This window comes from Ixodes scapularis, unplaced genomic scaffold (assembly GCF_016920785.2).
Source record: "Ixodes scapularis isolate PalLabHiFi unplaced genomic scaffold, ASM1692078v2 PGA_scaffold0__279_contigs__length_252992795, whole genome shotgun sequence".
Classification (NCBI taxonomy): domain Eukaryota; kingdom Metazoa; phylum Arthropoda; class Arachnida; order Ixodida; family Ixodidae; genus Ixodes; species Ixodes scapularis.
The window spans coordinates 170,271,474-170,299,200 of NW_024609835.1; the positions used below are offsets into that span (position 1 = coordinate 170,271,474).

The 27,727-nt window shown below is 44.6% G+C and overlaps 1 protein-coding gene across 1 annotated transcript in view; it reads left to right on the plus strand.

Moving 5' to 3' along the window:
- Positions 1-27,727, plus strand: part of LOC8041020 (angiotensin-converting enzyme-like) — a 71,163-nt gene that overhangs the window by 38,047 nt on the left and 5,389 nt on the right. Inside the window, exons 9-15 of the mRNA XM_029971055.2 lie at positions 7,511-7,635; positions 8,057-8,152; positions 8,649-8,790; positions 8,876-8,974; positions 14,232-14,354; positions 14,863-15,029; positions 20,226-20,245. Coding sequence (XP_029826915.2) covers positions 7,511-7,635; positions 8,057-8,152; positions 8,649-8,790; positions 8,876-8,974; positions 14,232-14,354; positions 14,863-15,029; positions 20,226-20,245 — 772 coding nt within the window. The remainder of the gene's footprint in view (positions 1-7,510; positions 7,636-8,056; positions 8,153-8,648; positions 8,791-8,875; positions 8,975-14,231; positions 14,355-14,862; positions 15,030-20,225; positions 20,246-27,727) is intronic.

A 27,727-nucleotide genomic window follows, 5' to 3' on the forward strand; every position in this document is an offset into this window, starting at 1 on the left:
ACTAATAGAGAATCAGGCCAATTTCAAGGATTTGCAAGAAATATATATATAATAGTTGCTTAGATATTACTAGATCAATTTTTACGTTTCTTTACCCTATTTAGGAATTGCACAAAAAAAACGCCACAACCCCAGCCCTCATTGACGCTTGGAAAGGTGTCGTAATCGTTTCAATCATGTCGCAACTAGATCTGGAGCGTGTCCTTGGTGGGTGCGGTACTACGCAAATGACGACGTGACTGAAGCAACTGCGTCATTCTTCTAAGCACCATTGTGGGCAGGACTTGCGGCACTCTTTTTGCGCGCAGTTTTCGAATCGCAAGAAACAACACGCGTATTAATCGATTAATGTTTAAAAAGAACTGTCCCTTTCTTGCAAATTCTCTCAAATTGATCTGACCTCCAATAGAAATGGCAGTCAATACCGCAATTACAATACCTTTAAAAACAATAACTAAAGCATAATTACCACAATATAATTAATTAGCCAACTAACCATGACGTTTACCCCTCATTCAATGTCCGCCAAGCCTGATAAATGCGTACTGAAGACAACACTCGCTTAAGTCTCTCCCCCTTTTTTTTTTGTTTTTTGAGTAATGCTGTTCGAATTATAATCAAACATATTTAATATTTGTTTAATTATGAGTCAGTTTTTCTGTACATTGTTTTGCCTATGCTGGAGGGCGGGGGGGGTCATGAATATCGTACCGGCGGTGCTAACTTCTTTTTGTGAAGTATGCACTGAAGGAAGTGAACATTTCTGGGAAGTAGAAAATGAATAAAAGAGCGCTATAAAAAGACAAAAAAGACGAGTAGAAGGCACACACGAACACAGCCCTGACTACCGACTGTCGTTTAGATGCAGAATAAACTTAATTGGCATTAAATATGACGAAACGGGGTTCTGTTATAAACCGCTACGTTATTTAAAGTCACTGCTATCTAGTTTCCTTTAGAGCGCTGTTGACGTCGCACGACGTCCAAAACTTGGTTGAAGGACGACTCTAGGCAGACGCATACAACATACGGGTGCACTGAAACTCAAATAAATGACGGAATACGGGTGCAGAACACTGTTGACATGCATCTCGAAGTGGTTCAAGAGTAAAGATGTGCAGTTTTATTTCAATGTATCGATCAAGTCATCATATGTAGAATTCTGTTGAATAAAGAACGCAGCGGTCGCAAAATCTACTCTTAAGGCTCTGTAATACTCCGAAGTAAAGCACAACTAACGCAATGTAGAGCAAAACGCACGCCTTCCATTGGCCTTCAACCAGGAACTAGACATATGCGATCAATCAGCAACTGTGTGCGCTGCGCTACGTCGCGTTTAACGCTAGACGCAGGAGTGCGAGGGTTCTATGGCAACGGCTGCGTCGGCTCCAACGAGATAGAGAGGCTTCGAGCGATAAACTAGTGTAATAAAAGTGGCCCTCCCACTCCCTTGCCTGCCGCAATTTTGCAATTTTGACCACTAGACACCTGACCGCACCAAATCCTGCGGGGTTTAAGCATTAATAAGCTGAGATTTTTATGGCGATCACTGTAAAAAAACATAATAAACTATTTTGAATATCGTTAGCCCCCGAAATCAGTGCGTAGCTTCGATAAAAACCAAAAATACAGTACAATGACTTACTGCATCGAGCGGAGTCATTACGAAGCTGCCCGTGTTTTTGCTGTAAAAACACATTTTGGATTGAGAACAAACAAAAAATAACGTATCTCGCCGGTACTGTTATAGATATAAATAGGCAATTATCTGTGCGCAGTACTTCGGTAAAATCTAGAGGTAAAATTACAAGGACACATGTCTAGTGGACAAAAAAGTGCATCATGGCGGTGGCAGGTTGGCGATCACTTTCAGCAAGACTTGTACGTAGTTCAACTACTCTACTCATATTTCTTTAGTTAAACTACTTTTCTGAGTAGTTTAGTAACTTTCAATTGCAGTTTTATTTCGGTAGCTAGTAGTTTACTTTAATTACTTTTTTTAAGTAACTTCTACTCAAGTTACAAATTACTTTCGAATTTCAGTGGTTGTTTTGCTTGCCAACAAACATTCCTGTACAAAGGAGATAGGATGTTCGAAGATCAGCTGATATTTGCAAAGAGGAAGAAGCATGTGGCGTAGGAAATGCGGGGGGAGAAAATTGTTTGCATAAACCGAAACTCCCCTAAAAGATTCACAAGCCCCCCCCCCCCCCCCCCCCTCCACACACACACACTCCAACAACACTGCTACGAGGCGCGGGAAGCGAACAGACACGACGCAAGAGAGACCGAGTAACTGCAGGATTTGCGCCGAAGACTGGCGTTTCTTTGTGTCCCGAAACTAGAGGAGACTCGACCCTTTTGAAGAAAGGGCTGGTCCCCGCTTCGCCCCAACGTGGGAACTCTCGCCCACTACAGGAGGCGCACACACTGCATCCTCAGTCAAAGGAGGAAACAAAATGCACCACCTGCTTCGAAACTCATCCTGTGCTCCCGTAGTTTGTGCTGTACACGAAGAATCGTGTGCTTAAGAGCAACGCAAAGATTACCTTTTTGCGTTGCCTTTCCTCCCAAAACTCAGAATATGGAGATATTCAAAAATTCATAGATCGTTCGAGAAACTTGTAGTAATTCCCCAATCCCAACCGTTTTTATATAAAAAATAATGAACAAGCAGTATCGGGATGTACTCTATGTACATGGTACTTAAAGTAAAGTACAAATTGTACTTTACTTGAAGTAAATTTTCTGAGCATGTACTTCTATTTTTCGAGGAAAGTAGGGCTCCCAACTTCAATGTACATCTCTCGAATTGGGGGAGAAAACAAATGGCGGTGTCGCCGTGTGAAAACGCGCTCTTTCGAGACGTCATCTGGTCATTTCTCTGAGTGAAGTAATGGCGGCTGTAAGACCGATGGAAATAACTGTCTTTAAGTGGATTGTGTCAAATAACTCGTCAACGAAAGTAAAACAACTACTCTGCGGCGACTTGCTTGACCTTATACAATATTTGCTGCCATTACTGTAAAAAAACTGATGGGGCTCCAATTACCCCTGGTGAAATGCATATCAGTTAAAGAAACACCGTTTAGGGAATAAAAGAGCACCATGAAAGAGTGGGTTAAAAGTGCTTGTACTTTACCGTGAAATATATAGTATTTGTATACGTTACTTCAAGTACATTGCAGCCGGTGTACTTACTACTTTACTTGAAGTACATAACCTCTCATTTACTTTGTACTTTACTTTAAGTCCTTTTTATGTGTACTCTATACAACACTGTAAACAAGCAAACACTGTCTAGAAAATTGGGGGATCGGTGGCCGAGTGGGCTGAAGCGCACACCCAGCTCGACGCGCGTGGAGCGAAAGCTCGCGCTGCCGAACCCAGGGATCCTGGGTTCGAGCCCCACCCCTGCCCGTTTCGATCTGGATGAGCATCGTACCGGCGTGCGGTCGTGTATCACTACTGCGTGGTGCACGTTAAAGACCCCAGGCTAGCGGTTGTACCGCACTGGCTAAATTGCTCATCTACAGTGTAAACCAGTGTCGCCCCTACTGGCAGACCAACCTTACGCTGTATAAATCACTCAAACGTCCAATTTGACTTTTTTTTTTTTTTTGTCTAGAAAATCCATCTCAGACAGTGCTAATCCTCAAAGTACAAATGACACATTCGCAGTACATCATTGACCAAACAAACAAGAAAGTACAAAACAATTAGGCACGCAGAAGCAGAACCAGCAATTGAAGCATTTCTTTGAAAAAAAAAAAAAAACAAGCCGATTCATACTTGGCTAGCACAATTTCGCTAACGGATGAAAACCTTTGTAGTTTCTTTTTACCACGAAAAACATATAAAAGTAACCTCAAAGTAACTTCAAGAGCAATTTCGCTACTTTTTTACGGTAATTAGTTATTTTCTCAATTACTTTCTATTCGAGTAATTTCTACTCTACTCAAATTACTTTTGACGTCAATACTCAGTAAATTAACTTAATTACTTTTTTTAGTAACTTGTACATGTCTGCTTTCAGCTGCCAGTTTATCGCTCTAAGCCCCTGTACCTCGTTGGTCGGCTCCAACGAAGCTGTGGCCATAGCAACCTTACCACTCGGTCTGATTCAAAGCAAGTGTGTGAATTGCCCTTTCCAGAGCGTTTGGCCTTCCACGCGCGCGACGCCGTATCAGTGCAATTTTACTTAGAAGACGAGGTCTGTGCCTTTCTCTCAAGACGTCCTCATTGGTGCATCCACGCATCGCCGCCAACCTTGCGTCAACGTCGCCGCCAGTGGGTCTTGCACCGTCCCACAACGAGCGTGACGATAGCAGGCGGCAACGCGAAAACGAACGCGTCTGCCGTTTTGTGGCGATTCTCGTCGAGCTTCAACGCGCTTGCCGCTCCGGGCAAGTCGGGAATACCCTAACGGTGGTGTCGTGCACAGGATCTGTCTTCTACAGGGTGAAACAAGCAGACGGCAGGCTCTTTAAATCGACCGGAAAATTCGGTTTCTTAACCTATCGCGCTATGACTTTGTGCAGCGTTGCCCACATAGAGTTATTATAAAGTACGCTAGAGGTTCAAGTTGCGCTAGTGTGCTGACGCAAATTGAAGCAGACAGCAACCAGTCGAAAATTGACTCCCGGTAATGCATTTCTATGGGAAAAAGTGAGTGCATTTTCTCCCTGCGCTCGATCATAAGAGCAAATACCCCAAATAATTCGTACGTACTAGGTAGTTTGGAACATTTCTCAGTCAAGCCGACGAAAGAATTGGTCAGCTACGGCGTTTTTCCTCTCGAATTCATAACACTAAAAACGGTGCTAAAACGGCTTCGTACGTGTATTTATGTGCACTGTCGGACACTGTTAGCGCGAACGCGGCGTCGGCGATTTCCAGCATGGGGGATATACACGCCAAACGAACGAAGGACATATGGAAAATCAAGAGCGGCGGCAAGAACTACGCAGCAACACCGGATCAGTAACTCGCAGTGCATGTACGATCAAAATAAATTGAAGGCCACGTAATCTATTCTGATTTTTAATAAGTGAGTACCGCTTTATTCTTTCTGTCCTGAATGAGCGAAGCTGCGTGTTCTACGTTCAAAATATCACCCGCGCGCTAGACATCTTTGAGAACAAGTGCGCGATAAAAGCTGCCCGGCAGAGAAAACAATATGAAGAGACACCTTTCATATCCCACGGACTTTATTCTCTACGTTGAAGGTTTTTATCCGCTCATGCAAAACGGGATCATTTTCATATGGTTACAGGACTGGCATATTATCAATATACAAGCGTCACCGGAATGCTGGCGAGCCTTGAACACACTCTATATTCGTTTCTATCGTAATTTTGCTTTGAATCGTCGCTTGTTTTTACACACCTGCTGCGGAACACACGTTTGGGATTGAAATGCAGCGAAGTTAAACATAGCTCACTGATGAAGAAAAATGCGCTAACTAAAGCAATTACACATTTGCAATGTTAATTAAGACACATACTATTCGGTACGACCGAAATAACCAAAGTGTTCCATGTTATTTTCCGGCGAAGAGACAAAATGCACGCGCGTTTTCCCATAGGAATGCACAGGAGCACCGCAAAAGTAGACTGGTTGCTGTCTGCTTCAACTTGCGTCACGGAAGTCGCATAGACACTAGCGCCAGTTAAACCTCTAGCGTACATTATAATAACTCTATGGTTGCCCACAGATGGTGTTTTTTTTTTTTTTCTAAAATTTGCAAAGAGCGAATTTACCTGAGGAAAAAGTAAAGAAAGAAAAAGGCTTAGCTCCTATGGAAATGCAGCGACGCCACCGGTCTTCAAACAACACGGCGCCGTTTCGTACGGGAGACAAGAGATGGCGCAACGAACGCCGCCAACGAACGAGCATACGGCTATGGTGCCTGGAACGCGTCTCCGACTGGTGTGTTTACCGCGGCCAAAAAAGTGGTCCCTCGATTTCCGCCTGATGACGTCATAAAAGTGTCATGTTGTCGCCGGTCGTGACCCTGGTGGCGTTTCAACAGTTGTGGTAAATGGGGCAGAAGCCTGTTCTGCTGCAGGCCGCTTTTCACTGTGACAGTTCACGGAAGCTAGAGCAGCCGGAAGTTGGGACGCCTAAAGCGACGCCGTGACGACAGCGACACTCGCGTTCGCTCGTGCTTTTCGCCAGCATTTCTACGGCCAACCGCCAGGATCGCGACAGGCAACAGCATGACACTCGCATCATTTGGTGCCACCTTGGGACCACTTTTGATGTATGGGCGGGATAGGGCGCTAAACACACCAGTCGGAGACGCGATCGAGGCACCATAATACGGCGTCGAGAGCCAGCGTCTTTAGCAGACAATCTTTTCGACTCAAAAGCGGAGCGCGTTGCGCAGGCAGCGACAGTCGCAGAAACAAAAACAGGCTCGGTAACAGCAAGGAACTGCAGTTCCTTGTCTGCAAAAGGGCCGGCTCTCGGCGTCGTCTGCTCGTTCGTTGGCGGCAGCTGGCGTCGCGACCGCTTGCGCCATCTCTTGTCTCCCGTGAGAAACGGCGCCGTAGCGCGATAGGTTAAGAAACCGAATTTCGCGGTCGATTTGAAGAGTCTGGCGTCTCGTTGTTTCACCCTGTATATAGTATTGGTCAGCGTCGCTATGTCACCTCTCAGTCACGTTTCTTTCTTTTTTCTTTTCTTGATATTTTTTTAAGCTCGTTCAGCTGGCGGAGTCTTGTCGAAGTATCGCGGAGTCTTCTCTACTGCCTTTACTATTTTTTTTTTTTTGCAACTCCTTTGTGTGGCCGGCGAAGCTCGTGGCGCAGGTGTTTAGCAGCCGGTCAATTAGCCGCCAACTGTTCGACCTTGCACGACTCACTCACTTTTTTTCAAGGGAAATCAAAGTTAGGTATAGTAAAATCTCAATTCTACACTGAACTCTATCCCCGCACTAACGTACGAGCAATGCTTAGATTAAACTTGCTCCTATCTGGGGCACGTAGCGATTACGAGCGTCACTGTGACAAATAAACCTTTTTTGGTCATTGAGTGAACCGATTCAGATAGACCATACGAAAATGTCATTAAGGAGACTGATAGTTGTGCTTTAAAATAAAATAAACTGAGCATATCTTTGTTTGTCAGAAACGGTCATACCGTCGTCATAGTCGGCATAGTCCCTTTGTCACAGCCGCCCATTCGCAGAAGTTTCTTTTTTTGTTCAGAAAACCTTAGCAATTCAGTTGACGCAAAACAAGCTATGTTCAATAAAGAGTAATGTTACCAATTTACATAGATCTAGAATAACTACATAAATGAATGGACAGATATGACTCCCAACTGGTAATTTTCAGCTGGGAGCCATTTCATTCCATTCAATCGTGTTCTCTCTCTAAATGTCTGCATTGTACAACAAACTTACTCATCCTGACTGAAAGAATTTACGTCCAATCTGCGTGACCGCGGACTCAACTAAATTCCAGCGTGCCAAGCAAGACGCCGCGCTTATTTCCTAACGCAGGATAAAGATGTGCACGCAGCTGAACATGGAAGATTTGGGAACCATACATCACGAAATGGGCCACATCATCTACTACATGCTCTACGAGCACCAGTACCCTACCTTCAGAGAAGGTGCCAATGAAGGCAAGTCAGGAACGGACATTAGTTGAGCTTGTTGGTGCATAATATTATACTATGGCCAGCTGAACTTGCGAAAAAGGAATACAGATGGAAAAAGAGGACAGACGTAGCGCTGGACTACCAGCTGTATTTTAATAATTTCTCCTCTTTTTGAACCTTGGCTGTTTTTTTTTTCGTTTTCTTCTTTTTTTAAAAGGCCTTCAAAAGAAAAAATAAATAAGAAAAAAAGCACAAAATCAAGGTTCAAAAAAGGAAAAAGTATTAAACCACAGTAAGTAGCGCTGTCCTTTTTTCTCTCTCTCTATTCCTTTTTCCTACGTTTAGCTGGCCCTATTACGGAACGCAAGTCGCACGTTTGCAGCAGCGAATACGCCGAGTAACTTCGGCAGCAAATTATATAAGCATTCGTTCATTGCAATTTCAGGCTTCCACGAAGCTGTGGGTGATTTAATTGGACTCTCCTCGTCCACGCCTTCCCATTTGCGTCGACTGGGACTCCTGAAAAACGATACTGAAATAAGTGAGAGCGCTTTCCCTCGAATATGCAATACACTCTAGCTCCGCAAGGCACCCGTGTCTTAGCGTGAAAAGAGAAAATGTGTAGGGACTCCATTCTGTGTGGGCTGTCTCCATTAGGGAGGTATCTGACTTTAGCGGTCTAGATGTAATTATGCTGCAGTTTCTTAACGCCTTCTGCCACTGGGACTCCAGCCTAGGTTAATACTCGTGAAGAGGTTAACCTTCAACTAATTTATTTTTGTTATTTACATACCGCTAACTTTAATTGTGCTTGCTGCCTTGTTTGGAGCTGGGCTCGCTGGTGCTCTAATGCTAATTCTGTTGTTCCTCTCTGGGCGTGCCTGTCGCACGGGCTTTCTTTTCGCTTGGCTAAAAAGAGACCGCAACAATTTCATTTATTTCCATTGAGCATGTCCAAGTCTAGGAACAGGAAAACGAGTGAAATTAATACAGTTAAAGCCGTGTTTTTTTTTTTTGTTTTTTTTTTGTTTTTTTAGACAATATTGACGGGTTGTTGATGAAAGCACTAGAAAAGGTTGCATTCCTGCCATTCGGACTTTTGCTGGACAAATGGAGGTGGTCTATCTTCACCGGAGAAACCCCCTTCGAGCAAATGAACAAGAAATATTGGGACCTGAGGTAATGGAATATTCAAAACTTTTCACAAATGGCACAGCTAGCTTTGTTTTATTTTCGTAAACTTGGTCGTGTTTTATATGCCCAGAATACGGTACCAGGGAGTGTCTCCTCCAGTCAAGAGAAGTGAAGAGGATTTAGATGGAGCGGCCAAGTATCACGTCCCTAGTAACACTCCCTACCTACGGTAAGTCATGGTTCTAGTAAAAAAAAATGGACATTCTTGTAAGTTTACAGGAACACCACAGCAAATATTAGATACTCAGTAAAAGGACCTTAAACGATGTTGTCTTGGAAGGTTTCTCACTTCATATCAGCTTACTGGCAGTATAGTCAGGTACAAGATAAGAATACGCCACATGTACTTACACCACCACGCGCCAGCAACGCCACGGAATCACGCCTTGTACCAGCCGAAACGGGCACCAGCCATGAAAAGTTGTGTGAAGTGTGGGCTTGTGGAAGCGAAAGACATTGGCACAGGCCAGGGTGCGGGGACGCGAGAGGGCTGGGCCCGGCACACAATTGTTTGGCTTTTTCGAATAAAGGTTATATTTTTCTGTATCCAGCTTGACTCGACCTTCTTGCGTGTGAGTAGTATGCATCGATTGCGAAAGTCGTAAGTGCGATGTTCACCTCGGTCGAGTGCTATTTGCGCACTGGGGTGGCACACCGTTTGGCGGTAATTAGGGCGTAAAGAGGAGTATTTGGAGCATTCTTAAACTATATCTGACCATAAACTATATCTGACCCTTGGTTTACTGTTTCTTTAAAGCACCTGAGAAATAAAAAGAAACGACTGTTCTGCAAAGCAAAGCAGTTCAATAAACCTGACTTGTGGTGTGCGCATCAGAATGTTGCAACACTGTTTAAGAATGAAGTGGAAAAAGCCAAAAACATATTTTTTAATGATACCCTACCATCCTTATTGACAAATGACACTAAGAAATTTCGGAATATAATTGGTGGACAAAACGAGAGTGTGATATCGCTAGTCGACGATAATGGAGTCTCAGTCCCAAGGTCGGAATGTTCATCTTTACTAAATGATGTGTTTCCTCAGTCCTTTATGCCACTGTCTTTTGTTTCTTGCCCTGAATATGATCTGGCAGCCTTTCCACTTATGGAGCCTGTTATAATTGATTGCATTGGTGTGCTTAGCATAATAAAAAATTTGAAAGTTTCTTCTTCACCTGGAACTGACGAAATTAGTTCTAAATTTTTAAAGAATACTGAAATTCTCTCTTCTGTAATACTATCTAAACTTTTCTCGCAGTCCCTAGATCTTTGTTTGTTGCCCAGCGATTGGAAGGTGGTACCTTTGTTTAAATCCGGTGATGCTCACTCTCCTCTTAATTACAGGCCTATATCTTTAACTAGTGTCCCATGTAAAATGTTGGAGCATATCATCTATTCTAATCTAGTTAACTTTCTTGAATCCAACTCATTTTTCACATATCGTCAGCATGGTTTTCGTAAATCATTCTCATGTAAAACGCCACTGGTTTGTTTCACGAACGATGCTTTCTCTGCGCTCGAAAATAATCTTTCAATCGACTACATATTTCTTGATTTTTCAAAAGCTTTTGATTTAGTCCCTCACCAACTGCCCTGCTTAAAATTTAAAAAAAAAAACTAAACTTTGACTCCAACATTCTTGCATGGATCAAAAATTTCCTCTCTAACAGAACACGGTTTGTATCTGCAAACGACTCAGACTCTCTTCCCTGCCCTGTTAGTTAGGGTGTGCCACAAGGTTCCGTCCTCGGCCCCCTTCTTTTCCTCATATAGATAAATGACCTCGTTAACCATGCCCAGTCATCCATAAGCTTGTTTGCAGATGATTTTGTCATTTATCGTGTAATCTATTCTGATACTGATACGTCTTTTCTTCAGACTGACCTTAATTCCATTACTAACTGGTGTGACGTCTGGAAAATGCAACTTAATGCCAGTAAATGTAAAGTAATGAGAATTTCACGGAAAGCTGCCTGTACCAACTTTCCTCAATACAACTTGGGTCTGCTCTTGAACAGGTGACATCATACAAGTACCTAGGTGTCCATATAACATCTGATCTCTCCTGGCAAACTCCCATTAAGTTTATTGCCAGCAACGCTAATCGCATGCTAGGTTACTTACGCCGCAACTTCTCAGGGGCTCCTTCATCATAAAAGCTACTACTGTACAAGACCCTCGTTAGATCCAAGCTTGAGTATGCGAGTTCAGTGTGGGACCCAGGCCATGAATTTGTAATTAATCAAATTGATTCCGTACAAAATCGTGGCGCACGTTTTATTTTGTCTAATTTCTCACGTTTTTTCAGTGTATCATCCATGAAACTAACTTTACATCTTCCAAATCTTTCATTGCGTAGAAAATTATCTCGTTTGTTCTTATTTCACAAAATTTATCATAACAACCAGCATCTAAGTGAAGAGCTTTTTTCTGAACCATCGTATGTATCCCATCGAAATGATCATCACCATAAAGTCAACGTTCCTTTCAGTCGCACGAAGCTCTTTTTTTATTCTTTTATCCCAAGAACTACTAATGACTGGAACCACCTGCCCACCACCATCGCCACAATCACAGACGCTCCTGCATTCAAGTCTGCCATTGAAAACTATTATGTTGACTAATATGTGTTGAATTCTATTTTTTCTACTTTTGTTTTCCCCCCACTCCCTTCTGTAATGCCCTGTGGCTTTGAAAGTATTGAAATAAATAAAATAAATAAATAATGTAACCAAGGTCCACTTCTACGCAAAGTTATTAAACAAGAGGCTTCTTTGTCGCGGCGTAATCTCAAGGACAAAATAGGACTTTTTCTTTCAGTCTGTACTCCGCAGAAGTTGATGACATAATCAGGGGCATCTCAATGTTCCTGTAGTCACGGGGAGTGAGTGAGTGTGTGTTGCAGAAAAAGAAAATCAATGTAATTTACAGCTGTGCTTTATATGTGCACGCTTGTCCCGCCTGTTTGAGAGAAGTTACGGGTAGTCGCTCACAAAGACAATAATCATAGGTAGCCCACCGGCTGGACAAAGCACCCCGCAAGAACGCGGTCTCGGCTCGTGAAATTCAACGCACCGACGAAAGTCCGGATAGTGGCTCGCGTCCAGTCGCTAAACTCAGTGGAAAAGCCTAACTCTAAGAATGTCTGAAAGTTTGTAAGTGCCATGGGCTCTCCATAGCCCTAGCTCTTGGCTACGACGAACATGGGCGGCATGTATTGGCACCAAATAACGTGTTCGTCTCATCTGGTTTCGAATAAAAGAGGAGAGCACTGCTTACTTTCCTTTAATTTTAGTCTAGGGCAACTAGCCCATGGAGAAAAGAAGTAACGCATGATCCATGGAACTTAGACGTCAAGGATTAGCTCCAGAAGAAAATTAAATAGGTCATCAAATTGTTATATTGCCGCACATGGTGAGTTAGAGTGTGGAAGAGATAGTAATAGTATGGACACTAAGACATTCACAAATAAAGAGAGGATCATGAATTTACATGAAATGTTATCAATAAATATTGATGGAAATGGCTTTAACTGGAAAAGAGGGTTTGATTAAGTATGTAGATAAACTATCATTTTGTTTCTATTTTCGGTATGATAGTATTATCACATTCGAGCACGTTTTTTTATTGAAACTTATGCATTAAGATAAACTATTGTCGCTAGTTTTAATCGCTTAACAAACAATCACAATTGCGCAAGTATTTTTATTAACTCATACTGCATAATGTTTAAAAGGAAGGTAAAATATGAATCAAGATCATGCTCTGAATAAAATAACCGGCTAACATAAAAAAATGATCAAAAATATTTTTAAATTGTATTATGTTTTTGGTCAGCACCCCGGTAACCAATCTGGTTGACATAGTACCTACGAACCCGAAACCAAAACGTCAGTCTAGATGAAACAAAACAGTCAGTGGGACAGACCAATTTATCAAGTGCCCATTAGACCATGGCGGGTTCTCCCCACTTCTCGGCAGCACAAGGCAATGAACATGGTACCAACAAGCATTTGGCACGTTCCTAAACCCCATGCGCAATATATGATCTGAAAGCCAAGAAAATACGGTATCAAAGGCAAGCAAAATTTAGAAAGCTTTTTTTTGAATTCCAAACAAACTCTTACCGAACGTTAACGACTTGTACTATTAACATCACAGCAACACGTTCTCTCTTACAACGATAGTGTGCAATCTGACTAACCGATGTACTAAGCATCCAGAAATGTAAATCACGCACCGCTTTTCCGGCGAGTGCCTACTCTAGAAAAAATCTGGTCGTAAAAAGACTCCTAGGGGTTCTTCGGCTCGTTTATTGCACCATAAAAAGTTCTCTTAAGCAGCCTCTAAAAATCTTCTCCGTAAAAATACTTATGGGAATTATTTTAGGCTCCTTTTGTTTTTGTTTTTTTTGTTTTTGTTTTTGTTTTCGCGAAAGAGTTTTTTATAGCCTAGTTGCTGTTCAGTGCGGCAGGGTGCGATAGTGCTTGACGCTAAACCGTTATTTACGAGTTAAAAGAGTTCTTGAAGCGCCAATGAACATACTGAGAACAATTTTTTTTTAGATTCGAGGTAAAAGAGCTTAAAATATTGCTAAAACATGGGCAGGCAAGTTAGTTCTGGTCCATAATAGGCAAGTTTAGGCAAATGCGCGTAAACGGAGCCGTAACTGGCCCTCACTTTGTTTCTTTTTTATATATACATATAACTTCCTTAATAGGGTCACAAGAAAAACCCTTAAGCTTCCAAATACCACCGTGCTATTCCTATTACCACTGGCAAAAATTTTGCAAGGGTAAGTAATCGCGAGTTTAGATTCCACGGCATCTCAATGAGATACAAGATCTGCAAAGGCAGTTCAACTTGAAACACGCATATATCGTCAATAAACCGATAACTCTTTGTTTTCCGCCGTTGCACTCTTTTTTTTTTTTTTTTAGAACTAATTCCTAACATAAGCTACCCATTGTGCAGTAACTTAGCTGATACTCAACTAAAGTGCGACCAACTCTATAATCCACTCCCAGTTCAATCTTAAGAATGCCACGGTGACATGTATCCCGGGAGCAAAGTTTTACTGGTACGCTTTCGTCGACGAGATCGATTGATTCGGATTCGTGAATAATTGGCCCTCTGCACTGAAGTGTGAAAATAAAAACTGTATTGCGCTCGTTCGTCTTAATATTATTAAATTTACGTTGAAGAGTTCTGCTTTCCTCGGTAAAGGTTTGTAAAAGTACAACCCGCGCACAAACTGGAAGTTATCATTTAATTTCTGACGCAGCTTTTTTGTAGTTAAAAAAATGTTACGGCATTTTAAATGAAACTTTCGCGTAAGTTGTTTTCGTCTAGTAAGTTGGGGGTTAATTTATTGTAAACCTTCCTAATTAATTTTATTTCAAAATATTTATTTTTTTTGGTTTCAGGTACTTTGTAGCCTTCATACTTCAATTCCAGTTCCACGAATATTTGTGCAACCTGACGTGCGCCGGCACACCTCTGCACGAGTGCAACCTGTACGGCCAGAAAATGGCGGGCCAAATCTTGAGGTAGGCTCGTTCTAGCATTATTTATTCTATATTGTTTTACACGCCTCAGTAGAAAAATAACATGGTATGTTTAGAAGGAGCATGAAATAATTAGAGACCGAGGCGATCTGATGACTGTTGGGACTCTAATGGCCGACCTCGAAACGTCCCATTAAAATTTATTTAAAAGGTTTCTGCCCTGTGTAGGATTAAGACTGTTCCGGCTTCAACTTTTGGACAATAATTTTTCCACCATCTATTAACTAACCATTATGTTGAAGGGAAAGTTAAATGTATTTGTTGCAACGCTTTGTTATATTGTAATATTGCGCGGACCATGTTTAACTACATCTTAAAAGTATAAAGAAGAAAAGTTTGAATGCTCGTCCAGGTATTTAGTTTGATTATTTTATAATTTTATTACAGCCACACCTTTCAGTGAATTAGCTAAATCTATCATTATTTGACGAGACAAAAGCATTGCTTCGTAGTTCAACACATGTCTGTCTTTTCGATTTATTTTTCTAAGGAAAGGCCTCTCTCTCGGCGCCAGTCAACCTTGGCCTGAAACTCTAGAGATAATGGCCGGAACTCCAAAAATGTCCGGGTCATCAATTAAGCGCTACTTCGCTCCTCTTGAAGAATGGCTTGATGAGCAAATTGAAAACGAGACCGTCGGCTGGGATTGTGCCACAGGTACGGATATTTGTGTAGCGGCATGTAAAACTAAACGTGTGGTGTCTTGTCGGAGCTCCTGACACAAGTAGACCGAGGTACCGTTGAACGTGGTTTAATCTATGCGTGGTAGCCGGTAAACTCGGTTGGACGTGGTCTATTCAGCCGATGAACTTGGTAGGCGGCTATCGAACTGGGATATGTTAGACAATCGACTAGAGAGATAACAACGCCGCCGCAATACGGCCTGCAAGTTCGTCTGATCTTTATGCACTACGTGCGTTAGTGTATACCCTAAACCTTCCACGTGCTTTTGTCCCTCCCCCCCCCCCCCCCCCCCCCTTCGACATCAACCACTGACGACGCGCGCTTGTCTGTCTTGTCATTGCTCGCTCCCTACACGTTCTCTATTCTTACCTTCCGATTGTCCAGCTCCTTCTTGCGTTCCGACGCCCGGAACACGTATTTTTGACCAATCGCTCGCCCTATAGCTTGAGCAGCACGCGCCTGGCAGACACTACGTAACACAACTTTCATTAAATATTACACATAGAGGGTGTTTGATTTTATTCCAAACAGATAAAAGAATGGCTAAGCAATCGAGTTGCATACGTGAAGCGTTATAGCATCACAAAAGGTTTATATCATCGTTTAGCAGCACGTCCAGCCTGTTCAGCTAGACACCTTCGTTCAAGACAGTCTTCACCAGATAATTTAACGCGTGGCGTGTGTACACTTGAAATATTGTTACGAAGGACAAATGATGAGGCGGCGCATAACTGAAGAAACTAAACGTTTAATGGGTGGAACTTGTTCCCAAAACAAAAAGGAAACAGAAGATAACAGTAGGGCGTCGCGGGCTTCGATAGCGGCGTAACAGCCGGATCGAACGCTGGGGCGAGACTGACCCCGGCTTGCCACGCGGAGCCCCTTTTGTACGCACAGGGGCTTCGGGAACATTCGGCGTAGAAGGTTCGATGCGTAGAAGATTCAAACGTCGATTCAGCAAGACGGTTTCGTGTTTACCGGAGCATCATTACAGCGTCAACAAAAATCTGTAGCCGCGGCCAGGAATCGAACCCTGGCCTTCTGCGTGGAAGACAAGCGCGATAACGGTTAGGCCACGGGCGCGTTGCCCACTCGGTCAGCTGCGCTCGCGGCAATATTATGCCTGATGATCTTCCGGACCCTTTAAACCCACCGCCCTTTCGCACCTCGCTTGCCTCTCCTTCCCGACCCCACTCCCCCTCTGGTCACATGACATTCCCGTTAACCAATCAGCATCGAGCACCTCACTCCTCTCCTACCCGTCAACCAATGAATGTCGAGCCTGGTGGTCACGTTTTTATCCAAGCTTCACTTTGGGGCTTCACGAAATGCCCAATATCCAGCCAAAGAACGTTCCCTTTAAGATGCGAAAATTATATGAGTTCTGTCTTTACCATGTATATATTAAGTCCGGTGTACATTAGATGAGGAAATAATCGTCATAATATGTCAGACAACTCAAATGTGTCACCCTCCACCCCCCCCCCCCCCCCCTAAAATGAGGTGATTAACCTCATTTTAGGTTTTGGGGTCATGATTGAACTGCAGTATTGAAAGCTATTGCTATTACAGGCCCGACATATTTAGAGAATTTGCAAAAGCGTAATGGTTTTTTACATATACATCGACCACATTCGCGTATTCTTGCCCGATTTAAAAATTCCGCTTATAAAGAGCGCCACAAACCTTGCGACAATGACGTTTGGAAAAGCGACGTAGTCGTTTCAATAATGTCGCCACGATCTCGGCAGCGCGTCTTTAGTGGATGTACCGACGACGCAATGCACGTCGTGAGTAAACAAAATATGTCACTCTTCTAGGCGTTATTTGGGAAGTGCGAGAGCGCTCTTTTAGAGCATTTTTTTAATCGGGTAATACAACGCAAAAAAATGATCGATTAATGTCTAAAAATCTAGTACCTTCCTCAAATTACTTCAGTTGGGCTGGCCTCAAATAGTAACTAACTCTAATATTGCAATTTCAGCATGGCCCCTAAAATCGATGAATGAAAGTTAACTAGAAAAATTCAGTTAGTCAACTAAAGACAATTTACCCGGTCACCTAATCTCTGTCGAGTCAAGTATTGTATGCGTTACTGGAAAAAAGTAACCGATACCAATTACAATTACTTTTAATGAAAAATGTAACAGATTACTGTAATCAATTTCTACATAACAAAAGTATTTTTGAAAATTACCTGAAAGTAGTTTATTGGTTTTTACGCAAGATTCTTTAAACTTTATAACGAAATCAGAATTGTACACGCATGTTCAAAGTGGTAACATTCTGTTTCTTTTTGTCATTCACACCTATTGCTAATATAATTCTTTACTTCCTTCAGTAATAGAGATAGACATGGAAAGAAAGAAAGGCAGAGAGAGAGAGAGAGAGAGAGAATGATAAATAAACAGCCACATGCTGGACTAGTAGAAACCCCGATCTAGTAACAAAAACAAAATCGTAGAGAAGGTAACATTCCTTTGTTAGTAAGTTCTGGGAAGCACGCGCTGGTGAGCTCTTTTGAGTTGGAATGGTGAGGGGCTAGATGAGGTCACTACAGAACACAATCGTCTATGCAAGCGGCAAACCCGTACAGTAACAACCCATACACAGAAAGCGAGGCGCTCTCGACAGTTCGACGGTAACAACGTTGCTGAGCGCGTTGACATTCTAATCTTCCTGATATATTGGTATATTTATTTTTTTGGTTGTTTAAGGGTCAAAAAAGACCCCAACGTTGGTGCCACATAGATGGATGACAGACAGAGCGATGTTGGCGCAAAAAAACTCAACACAATAATTTTAACTCTTTCAGTATCAAATAATTGGTAACAAAAATTGTGATTGGATCACAGCGAACTTTACCGCAGAAAAACGTAATTGAAGCGTAAATTTTAGAATAAAACGTGATTGATTAGAAGTAATCAGTTACTTGTAACTCGTTACGTATAAGTCTGGCGGAGCCTGGTAAATACATGATGACGACGGCACTCTGGTAACTCCCACTGCTTTGTAAGAAATATCTTCAAATTAAAATAAAACGTCCTATGTATACCGTATTAAAGGGCAACTTCGGTCAATTCCAAGAAACTTGAGTTAATGGTTAATTAGATAACAAGAGGTAGTAACAAACGGTTCAACGTCATTTCTTGCCAAAAAATTGTGATAGGTGCACAGCGGGAATCGCCAGAAAAGTCAAGGGAGTTAGAAGAGTAAAAAGGTTGCAGCCCTACCAGGCAGGGGGGTGAGGAGGTGATGGATACGGCAATAGAAATGTTGACTGTGAACGAGGTGGAGGAAAAGCTTGTGGTGGTACATGCGGGGTTGAATTACCTTCTAGGTGGAAGGGGAAGGGACTAGGCCACACACATCAAGGAGGGTGTGAAACAATTGAGGGTCATAACCTCTGGGATGGTGCACATTGTAATGGGCACCGTCCCGGAGGTCAGGTGCCAAGGAGTAGGTACCAAGAGGGCAGTCCAGGTGGCCAACCGGACCATCAAGAGACTGAGCTCTAAGAATCGATAGTAGATCATGAATGTGAGCAGGAAGATATACCAGGAGAGTTCGATCCCCCCGTTCAGCCGAAACGGATGTTCCGCCTCCTCATTCGCTGAACTGATTTTGTAGATTTTAGAGATTGGCTCTTTGAGTGTTTTGCGGGTAAGTCGACGCGCAGAATTTTTTTAGAGTGTAGAGTTTTCAGGAGTACCAGGATTAATAAAAGGATCTTCGATTTTATCAAACCCGGGATTACAGATCGCGAAACGCCCGTTTTTCTGCAATTCGGCGCAGAAAGAAGACGGTGCCGTCGGACGTGCGATAGACAACCGCAAATGATCGCATCCTGCGTGCAAGGGGCCCGATCCACTGTGAACTGATCTCCGAATGTGTACGATTCACGCGCGAAAAGCGATCACTCGCGATTAGTTGTTGCCTGTCCGATGGTGCCTCTTGGTTTTTGCACCAGACCTTCGAATCACAAATAAGTTCAGAGCATTTTTCATTCCTTCTGCGAGTATTTACAGCATTTCTTGTAACATGTTAAAGAGTGCCTACCTTTGTATCTCACATCATTAGCTGATAAGAGTATGTTTCTTTTGCGAAACGCCCCCTTATTCTTAATTCAGAACGCACATACTTTGGTTTAATTTTAAAATCTTCATCTCCTTTTTTTTTAAGCTACTTATAGCTCGAAGATTGTATTTTAATGAGCATTGTTTCTGTTCGCCTCGAGATTCGATCAGCACGGCTCAGGCGTGGAAAAAAGCAGATCTACGCTTTGTTTTACACTTACTTGGAGCAAACCGAATGGTATACGGACGCGAGGCCGAAGTAAAGCCCCTGGACGTGTTTGCGTTTGAGTTGTAAGTAGAGTCAAATGCGCCAGTGCACGAGGTCCGTGTCTTAAACGGCCCTTGTAAGCGAATGGCGGTGGAGCACCCGTTCGCGGCAAGTGTCTTGCGCGTTTCCTCAACATTGGGTGACGTTACTTGTAAAAACAGTCTTTATCAAGGGACCTTAGGCCGAAGCCATGGGAGGCGCCAATACAGTGCTCCTGAAGTGGAATCAACTGCTAGAACTCGTGCTCTGTCTTCTTGGCCGTGCTCTGTGCCGTAGTCTGTATGTTTTGTCTGCACTCACATTGTGGACAGAGAGAATGACCACGCGCCTCACCTTGGATAAAACACACACACGTTCCCCCCAAATTGACTCTGGGTCTCGAGGCCAATAGGGGGTATTCACTTCCGGCTATAGCTGTGTGCACTGTGGCTAGGCGCGTGCTTACAGCGAGTGTCTGGTAGATTTACTCCTTATCGTCAAAATTCCTGTTCATGGCAGGTAACAAGTTGCTTTACCCACACCTCGTTCCGACTTCATGTGAATACTTCCTATACCGTTTTGATCACTGACCATAGTTAGCGCAATGAATAACATATGACGGGAACAACGTTGGGCAGAAAGAACAAGAAGCGAATGAGTTGACATTATTGTAATTTTTGCTGCCAGGCAGATAAAGCATTGTGCAAATGTAGCACGGAATCGTGTAAAGCTTTATATTATTTAAATCATTTTGCATTCTGAAGGCCAAAAATGACTCGACACAGAATGTGTCTTTTCTTATTAACATGCACATTCTCCTAATTACGTTTTACATATATGTTTCAGTTGATGACTACTGGAATGAGGTAAGAATGTTTTCAACTTAATGTTTGTGTTTAAAAATTTGAACGCAGCTTGTCGGTGCCCTTAATTTAATGCTCATACTGTTATCCCCATTTTCGTGCATAATCTTTTGTCAATTTTTAATATTGGTGGTAAACCCTAGCTGAACTCCTTATAAACGCTGTCATCCGAATCACCACCAAAAATAGTCTTGCGAAGACGTTTAGTTCGAAAACATATTAGTACAGGTCATTAAGCTCCGAGCTGTGAAATCATCCCAAGCGGTGCTCCGGTGTTGTGTGTATACGGCACGCAAGCTCGTCCGCTCCTTGCCCACCCCGTCTGTTTGCATGTTTACCCCCGACCTCACGCCATGACGACGCGAGCTTGGCTGTCTCGTCACCGCGCGTTTTTCATGTGTTTCTCTATGGTGCACTTTGGCTGGCGTGCCACCCTTAGCATTCCAATGCGCCAAAGACTTATTTTTAGAACACTCGCTCGCCGAGCGTGTCCGAGTCGTTCCTACTTTTGAACCTGAAGGGTGATTCGTCAGAGAGCTGTCCCTTGGCCAAGAATGTTTTTCTTCAAAAGCACTGCATTCACATTCGCCTGCGGGTCATGTGTGAGAAAAACAATTTTGTTGTCGTAATAAATATACCGTTGTTAATTGTACATATCCTACACTCTGAAAAAAGCCCAGTCACAACTCAAACTGTGTTTTTTGGTCTAAAGATATGTACCGGCATCGTTATTCGTTGAGCTGCCTCCGTAAGGTGCGGTGATTGGCTTTCCGAGTGTTGTGCGGGAAAGTAGACACACGGGCTTTTTTTGGAGTGTAGTTGCCTTTTTTGAATGTTACTTAAACATTTTTATGACGCCCTACGAACTTTTTTTTTCTCCCTTTAGCCATGTTACATGATGGAACTATTTTTTTTTTAATTATGTCAGAGTTCATTTTTAAAAGAACGCTAGAATAAACCTTCAGATCTCGCTCGCCTGCCAATGGGTTTTGGCAAAAACAGGTCCTGTATTACAACGGCGTCTTGCATTGTTGATAGTAGCGTCTATGAGCATTGCTAGATCAGTGTCCTTGAAAGACGTTAAAAAAGTGAAAGCTTTTACAACTCCCTGTAACGCCGAATTACAGCGCAATTCTTGAGGAGAAGGAGGGACGGGTATTAAGAGTAGGGGGGGAGTCATGTGACCGTGGGGATGTCACGTGACCTCGGAAGGCACGTGACCTGGGAGGTCACGTGAACCCCCAGAGAAGTTTTGCCGCTAGATTGAGCGGGGAAATTTTTCCGCCAAATCTAACGGGGAAATTTTTTCGCTAAATCTAACGGGGAAATTTTTCCGCTTTATTTAGCGCGGAAATTTTTCCGCTAGATTTAGTGGGGAAACATTTCCGCTAGATTTAGCGGGGAAATTTTTCGCTAGATCTAGCGGGGAAATGTTTCCGCTAGATCTAGCGGGGGAATTTTTCCGCTAGATCTAACGGGGAAAGTTTTCTGCTAGATTTAGCGGGGAAATATTTCCACTAGATTTGGCGGGAAAATTTTTCCGCTAGATTTAGCGGGGAAATTTTTCCGCTAGATTTAGCGGGGAAATTTTTCCGCTAAATTTAGCGGGGAAAATTTTCCGATAGACTTAGCGGGGAAGTTTTTCCGCTAAATTTAGCGGGGAAGCTTTTCCACTAAATTTAGCGGGGAAATTTACCCAAAATGCACCGCGCGAATGACGCCGACGGCGACGCTGCTCAAGCCGGAAACGGACGCCTAAGAGCTGCGCTCTAAAAAGTGAAAGCCGTTTACAACTCCCTGTAACGCCGAATTAGAGCGCAGCTCCTGAGGAGGAGGAGGAGGGTAGGGTACTGAGGGGGGGGGGGTCATGTGACCTCGGGGAAAGGGGGGGGGGTCACGTGCCGACGCCGACGGTGGCGCCACTCAAACCGGAAAGGGGCGCCTAAGAGCTGCGCTCTAAAATTAATATAAAGCGAATTGATGTTCTTAAAAAGCAATCGAAAATATGCTATCGCGGTCTCGCTTTAAGTATATCCATAGCGACGCCACCGGTCTTCAAACAACACGAATTAACGGCGCCAAAAGTGCGTCGTCAGAGAGCGCGCTGTCTTTGGAGATTGGCTCTCATTGGTACCGGCGCTTGGGCTTTCGCCTTCAAATCGTCTTAGAAATAACTTAAGAGACCATGTGAATTTGTATCTTTCTCGGCACATTTTGTGTATTTGCCTTAAGGTGTACGATATAAGCACAAAGAGAATTTTGGCATACCCTGCGACCCGGCGTTTCACATTGGCAAAAAGCGAACAAAAAATTGTTCAGCTTTTACACTCTCGTGAAGAAGGAAGACCAGCGGAGCTGTACTCGATACACTGTGTGCAATGTTACTAAAACACTCAGTTGGGAAACTGCCATAGAGACTGCTCTGAAAACGTGGCCCCGATCTGTCCTCGAGAACCGAGCTAATGGCTAACACAACGCCGCCATTTCTCCCTCAGCGGCCACTTGAGGAACTGAAACGTGACGTCTACTTTGGCTTTAATCGGCCATTTTGGCACCAAAACAGATACAGCGGAAGAGGTTACAGGGGTACCACCCCCGTCTCCCCAGCGGACGCGCCGCGACTTGCTAACGAAGTTAAAATGACCTAGGTCGGGACGCGCTACCTGAAAGCACCGCTGAAGCGTGGGTGTATAAAAACAATATTAATTGTGCCGCAAAACCCTGCAAACTAAAGATTTTAAAAACATCACGCTCCCATCATTTCGTACTAAACTCCAACAAATTTCATAAAAAAAGAGTATTTTCCGTTTGTTTTTACGCAAAAACATGCTTTGTAAAAGCTCAAGGTGACCACAGTACAGACAAATGATAAAGAGTGGCGCTGTTGTCGTATTTAGCTCGGTCTCGGTGGACGCCAGCGGCCCAAGTTCCAACGGCGAGTTTCCCAACTGAGTGTTTTAGTAAAGGGCTGTTTATACTCCGACGTTGAGCGCAGTGAACGCAGAGTAGCGCAGAACACGCGCCTTTCATTGGCCGGCGGCCAGAAGCTCGATTTCTGCAACCAATCACTATCTGTGCGCGCTGCGCTACGCCGCGCCCGTCGACGTTATGTTGACGTATAAACGTACCTTAACGTTGACTGTGTGCTTCTTCTTCGTCGTCGTCTGTTTTTCGCGCTGTTTCCTACGATGATTTCCCACCAACGCGCCCAACCATCCATTCTTCTATTATAGCTGGAAAGGTTGTCGCCATCCCCGAGCGACGGCGGAAACCATACTGGCTGTGTGCTTGCCGCCGTCGTCTATAGATGGCGGTAGCTGTCCAGGTGGGTTTCTGTCGACATACACGGACACAATCCTGGGGAACCTAGCCCTTAACAGCTCCGCTGTAAAAATCAATGACCTTTCCGCAGATTGGCTCAACAGCAGGCGTATTTTCAAGTATCGTCCTCCCGTGTCGGTCTCAAGCGGTTATGTGTACTTCATTCAGTCAAGTTTATAGATGGTAATAACGATATATAAAGGCCGGTTCAATCATACAGCGGAGCGCTAAGTTAGTGCCTCATGTACGCTGGAAGCAGCGCTCATGTGGCACCGACTTGCACGTGACGTAGCGCTAGGTTAGCACTTCAGCAATGCTTCAGCAGCGCTCGGTTAGTGCTTTAGCAGCGCAGTGTGAGCACTCTCACACTCGTTGTGCCGAGCTTGCTGGTGCGGAACAGCACGTGCACGGCGATTTCGTTGTTGCTGTTCTTCCTTTGGTGAACGTGAAAGAAGAGAAAGTAAAAGAGCCGCTCTCCAAGCAAACGGTCGGACAGACGATCCAGAGTCATGGACTTTGAGCGGCTAATTGATTGGGCACGACCTCATCGCTTTCACCATCATCATCGTAAACCTTAATATTCGAAAAGCGAAAGGTCCTTGCGGTCTCTGGTCGGTGCCCTTAGTCCATGGCTCCGTTGGCCGCCCAGATTCCGCGGGTCCGCCTCCCAGGAGGAAAAGGTGGGGGAAGGAGTGGGGGTGATACCCTCACCGGGGGGGAGGGGGGGGGGGGGGGGCAGGGGGGGGCGGCATTCCCAGAAGGAGTGGTACAGGTTGGGTTGATCGCTGCCACATCCCGTACAGGTGCCGGGGTTTGCGGTTGGGGAACCAGCGATGTCGCTGGTGGTGGTTAGGGAACGTAAACGTTTAAAGTTGTCGCCAGACCGCTGCCTCCGCCCCGGGATAGCTCCCGATGCGGAGGGGGCAGGACCCGGTGGGTTGTTCGGTAGCATTCCGTTACCAGGTGTTAGGTGTTAAGGTGTGTGTTGGTTGAAGTGCGGAGAGACTGGGAGTCCGCTAATGCGTTTGGCTCTGGGTCCCGCTGTATCTTGATCCCATTCGACAAAGCCCGGTTCGTCGCTCCGCTCCGGCAATGAAAGTGTGTGAGCACTTTCATTGCCGGATAAGCTCAGATGTGCAGGAGCCCAGATGACCCGGATGACCGGCATTTGAAACCAGTCAGTGCTTATGGCGTTGATGATGTATGCTGTCCGTGGTTAGAGGGTGTTTCCCGAAAACGCTCTGCACGCTGCTACTGGGCACCTTGCTTGAACTTGACAGCTTTTGCACTCCGTTTTTCGCAGTGTAGGCCTTGCTTTTTCTCTGCCGGTCCTCGACTCTCTTCCGAAGAGATTTCACCTCGGCCTCTGGTTGTTGAAAAAAGTCCTTGGGTGGCAACCGTACTATATCTAACCTTGTCTTGGCTGCCGACCATGTAGCAGAACGGCAGGGAAGACTCCGATCGTACCGTGTGTGGTGCATCTCTAAACTCCCAGATAGTCGGTAACCGCAGACTGCAGAAGGCGGCTCTCGAGGATGGCAAGCTGGATGAAGTCCTTTAAGACCCGACTGAACATTTTAATCAATCCATTCGCTTGCGAATAGTATACCGAAGACAGGCAGTGCCGGATTCCCCCCTCTTGAAGAAAATCCTTGATCTTCTTAGATTGAAATTGCGTCCCATTATCACTTACAATCTCTTTGGAGTACACTTCCCTAATGAGTACTGAGCGCAGAAACTCGATGGCCGTTTGAGAGCTCACATGCCTTGTAAAACAGAGCTCGGCCATTTCGAGTGATAGTTTATCAGTGTTACTACAAACTTTTTGTCTGGAGGTGCTTGAGCCAGTGGTCCGACAAAACCTATGGCCAACTGCTTCCATAGCCAATCAGGTAAAGCAACCCGCTGCAGCGGAGCGGGCAGGGGCTTTGCAGACTTGTTTGCTTCTTGCAAAATGAGGCAGCTTCTGACTTCTAACTCCACTTGACGTTCCATGCGAGGCCACCAAAACCGGTCCCTGAGCCTTTGCTTTGTCCGCACAATAAAAGATTGAGCTTCATGTGCATAACCTACCGACAACGGCGTCGGAGAGTCAGGTGTGACCACTCCCCCTCCCCCAGCACAAGCTTGTCAACCAGCGACAGTTCTTACTGAACGTATAAAATGGAACCAGCTTAGTGGCCAGCGACTTCTTTGAGGGAAGCACCTGGTGGACGAAACGCGCAAAGTCCCGCAGAGTAGCACCTTCTGCGGTTGCTTCTTGAAGCTGTTCCTTAGTTACAAATTATGTAGCAATGGAGACTATCTCCTCTTCTTTCTCTTTACGTGTAAAACCTTCCGCTGGTAACCGTGACAACGCATGAGCCAGGCAATTGTCTGCGCCCCACTAGTACTCAATGTCGAAGTTGTAATACAGCAACCGTGCAGAACATCTTAATATTCGCATTGGCCGACGTACCAATCCCTTGGATGCCAGCAAAGTCACCAGTGCTTGGTGGTCTGTTCTCAGTATAAAACGACGTCCCCACAGGTAAACGTGCCAATGCTCACACGCAAAAACACAAACTAATGCCTTCCTCTCCCCCAAAGAGTACCTTCTGTCAGCAGGGGACAGATTCCATGAAGCAAAAGCCGTGGTGTGGAGCTCGCTGCCATGCCGCTGCTGTAGCACTACGCCCAGTCCCTTAATTGATGCATCAGTCGTCAACACGACAGGTATATCGGGCTGGAACGTCTGTATCACTGGCCCAGTTGACAGAACAGCTTTCACTTGATCAAAAAGGTGCTGTGTAGAGTCATCCCATACAAAAGGCTGACCTTGGCGCAACAATTGGCGAAGTGGTTGGACTACGTCAGCTTACTGAAACAGGAACAGTGCGTAATAGCAGCTGGCAGGCCAAGGGAGGACCGTAATTCTTTTATGGTATCTGGAACAGGTGCGTGGACAATTGAGTCCACTTTCGAGCGTAACGGTGCCAAACCTTTATCACTCACAATATGTCCATGGAACGAAAGTTCTCTGACATTGAAAAGGCACTTGTCGTTAAGCTTGAAACCTGATGCTTTAATACGACGCATAACTTCACGCAAGTTAGTGGCATGATCTTCACTTCTTTTGCCCAAAACTATGACATTATCAATATAGCACAGGGGCCCTAAACTCGTCAAACACAAAGTTGGAGGAGAAAGTTCACGGAGCCTGCCGACTGGACATCGGCGAAAAAAGCGCTAAGTCATCGTCGTGGTAGGCATCGGTGTGCTCCGTCAACTTCGGCCCCAACTTTGTGTTTGACGAGTTTAGAGGTTCTGGACGCCTTCGCTGCCTTTCAAAATTTGTGCCATCATTTTCTGAAAAGCAGCGGGGACAGATGCCAGACCGAAACAAACTCCCCGGAAACGAAAAAGACATTCGTCAGTAATGAAGGTGGTTAAATCACGGCTGCCCGTAGTCAGCGGGACTTAGTGATAGGCGGAGGCCAAGTCAAGTTTGTGTGTGTGTGTGTGTCTGGAAAACTTTTTTTGTGCCTGCAGCAATAACCTAGAGGTTACCGGACGCGGCCTCACGTCTTCGCCAGCACTCTCGGGGGCTTTTGCCTCTCGAGGAGCGCTGTGGTTTTGAGAAGCAGATTCCGCCCGCCAACTGGTGAATCAACTCTTCCGTATGAGGAAGCGGAAATCCATCGATGACGGTGGTCTTGTTGGGTTCACGTAGATCGGCGCATAGGCGGAGAAAACCGCCCTCTTCGCGTACTACAACAATAGGGGACATTTAATGAGAGTCGTCTACGCATTCAATGATTCTTGACGACTCCAGTCGTAGCAACTCTTTGGAGACTTGATTCCGAAGAGACAGTGGAAGTCTTCGAAGTTTGGCCGTAACCGGCCGCACCGACGCACGTCACTGAACTTGGAGCGCAAAGGTTTTAGCAATTCCGAGCTTTTTGGAAAAAAGTTGTCCATACTCCTCCCGTAGACTAGGTGGTAGCAACGTAGACGCCGCGGTGAAGTAACAGCCTGACAACGGCTGAGCGTTCCTCCTTCAATGTTGATACGAAGGTTACGAATCGCGTCACCAAAAATCCTCGTCGCCGATCCCCTAGATGAATTGGTCTTGGTGACAAGATGCTGAGCCCGTTACGGCTGTACTTCCAGCAGCCATGGAGC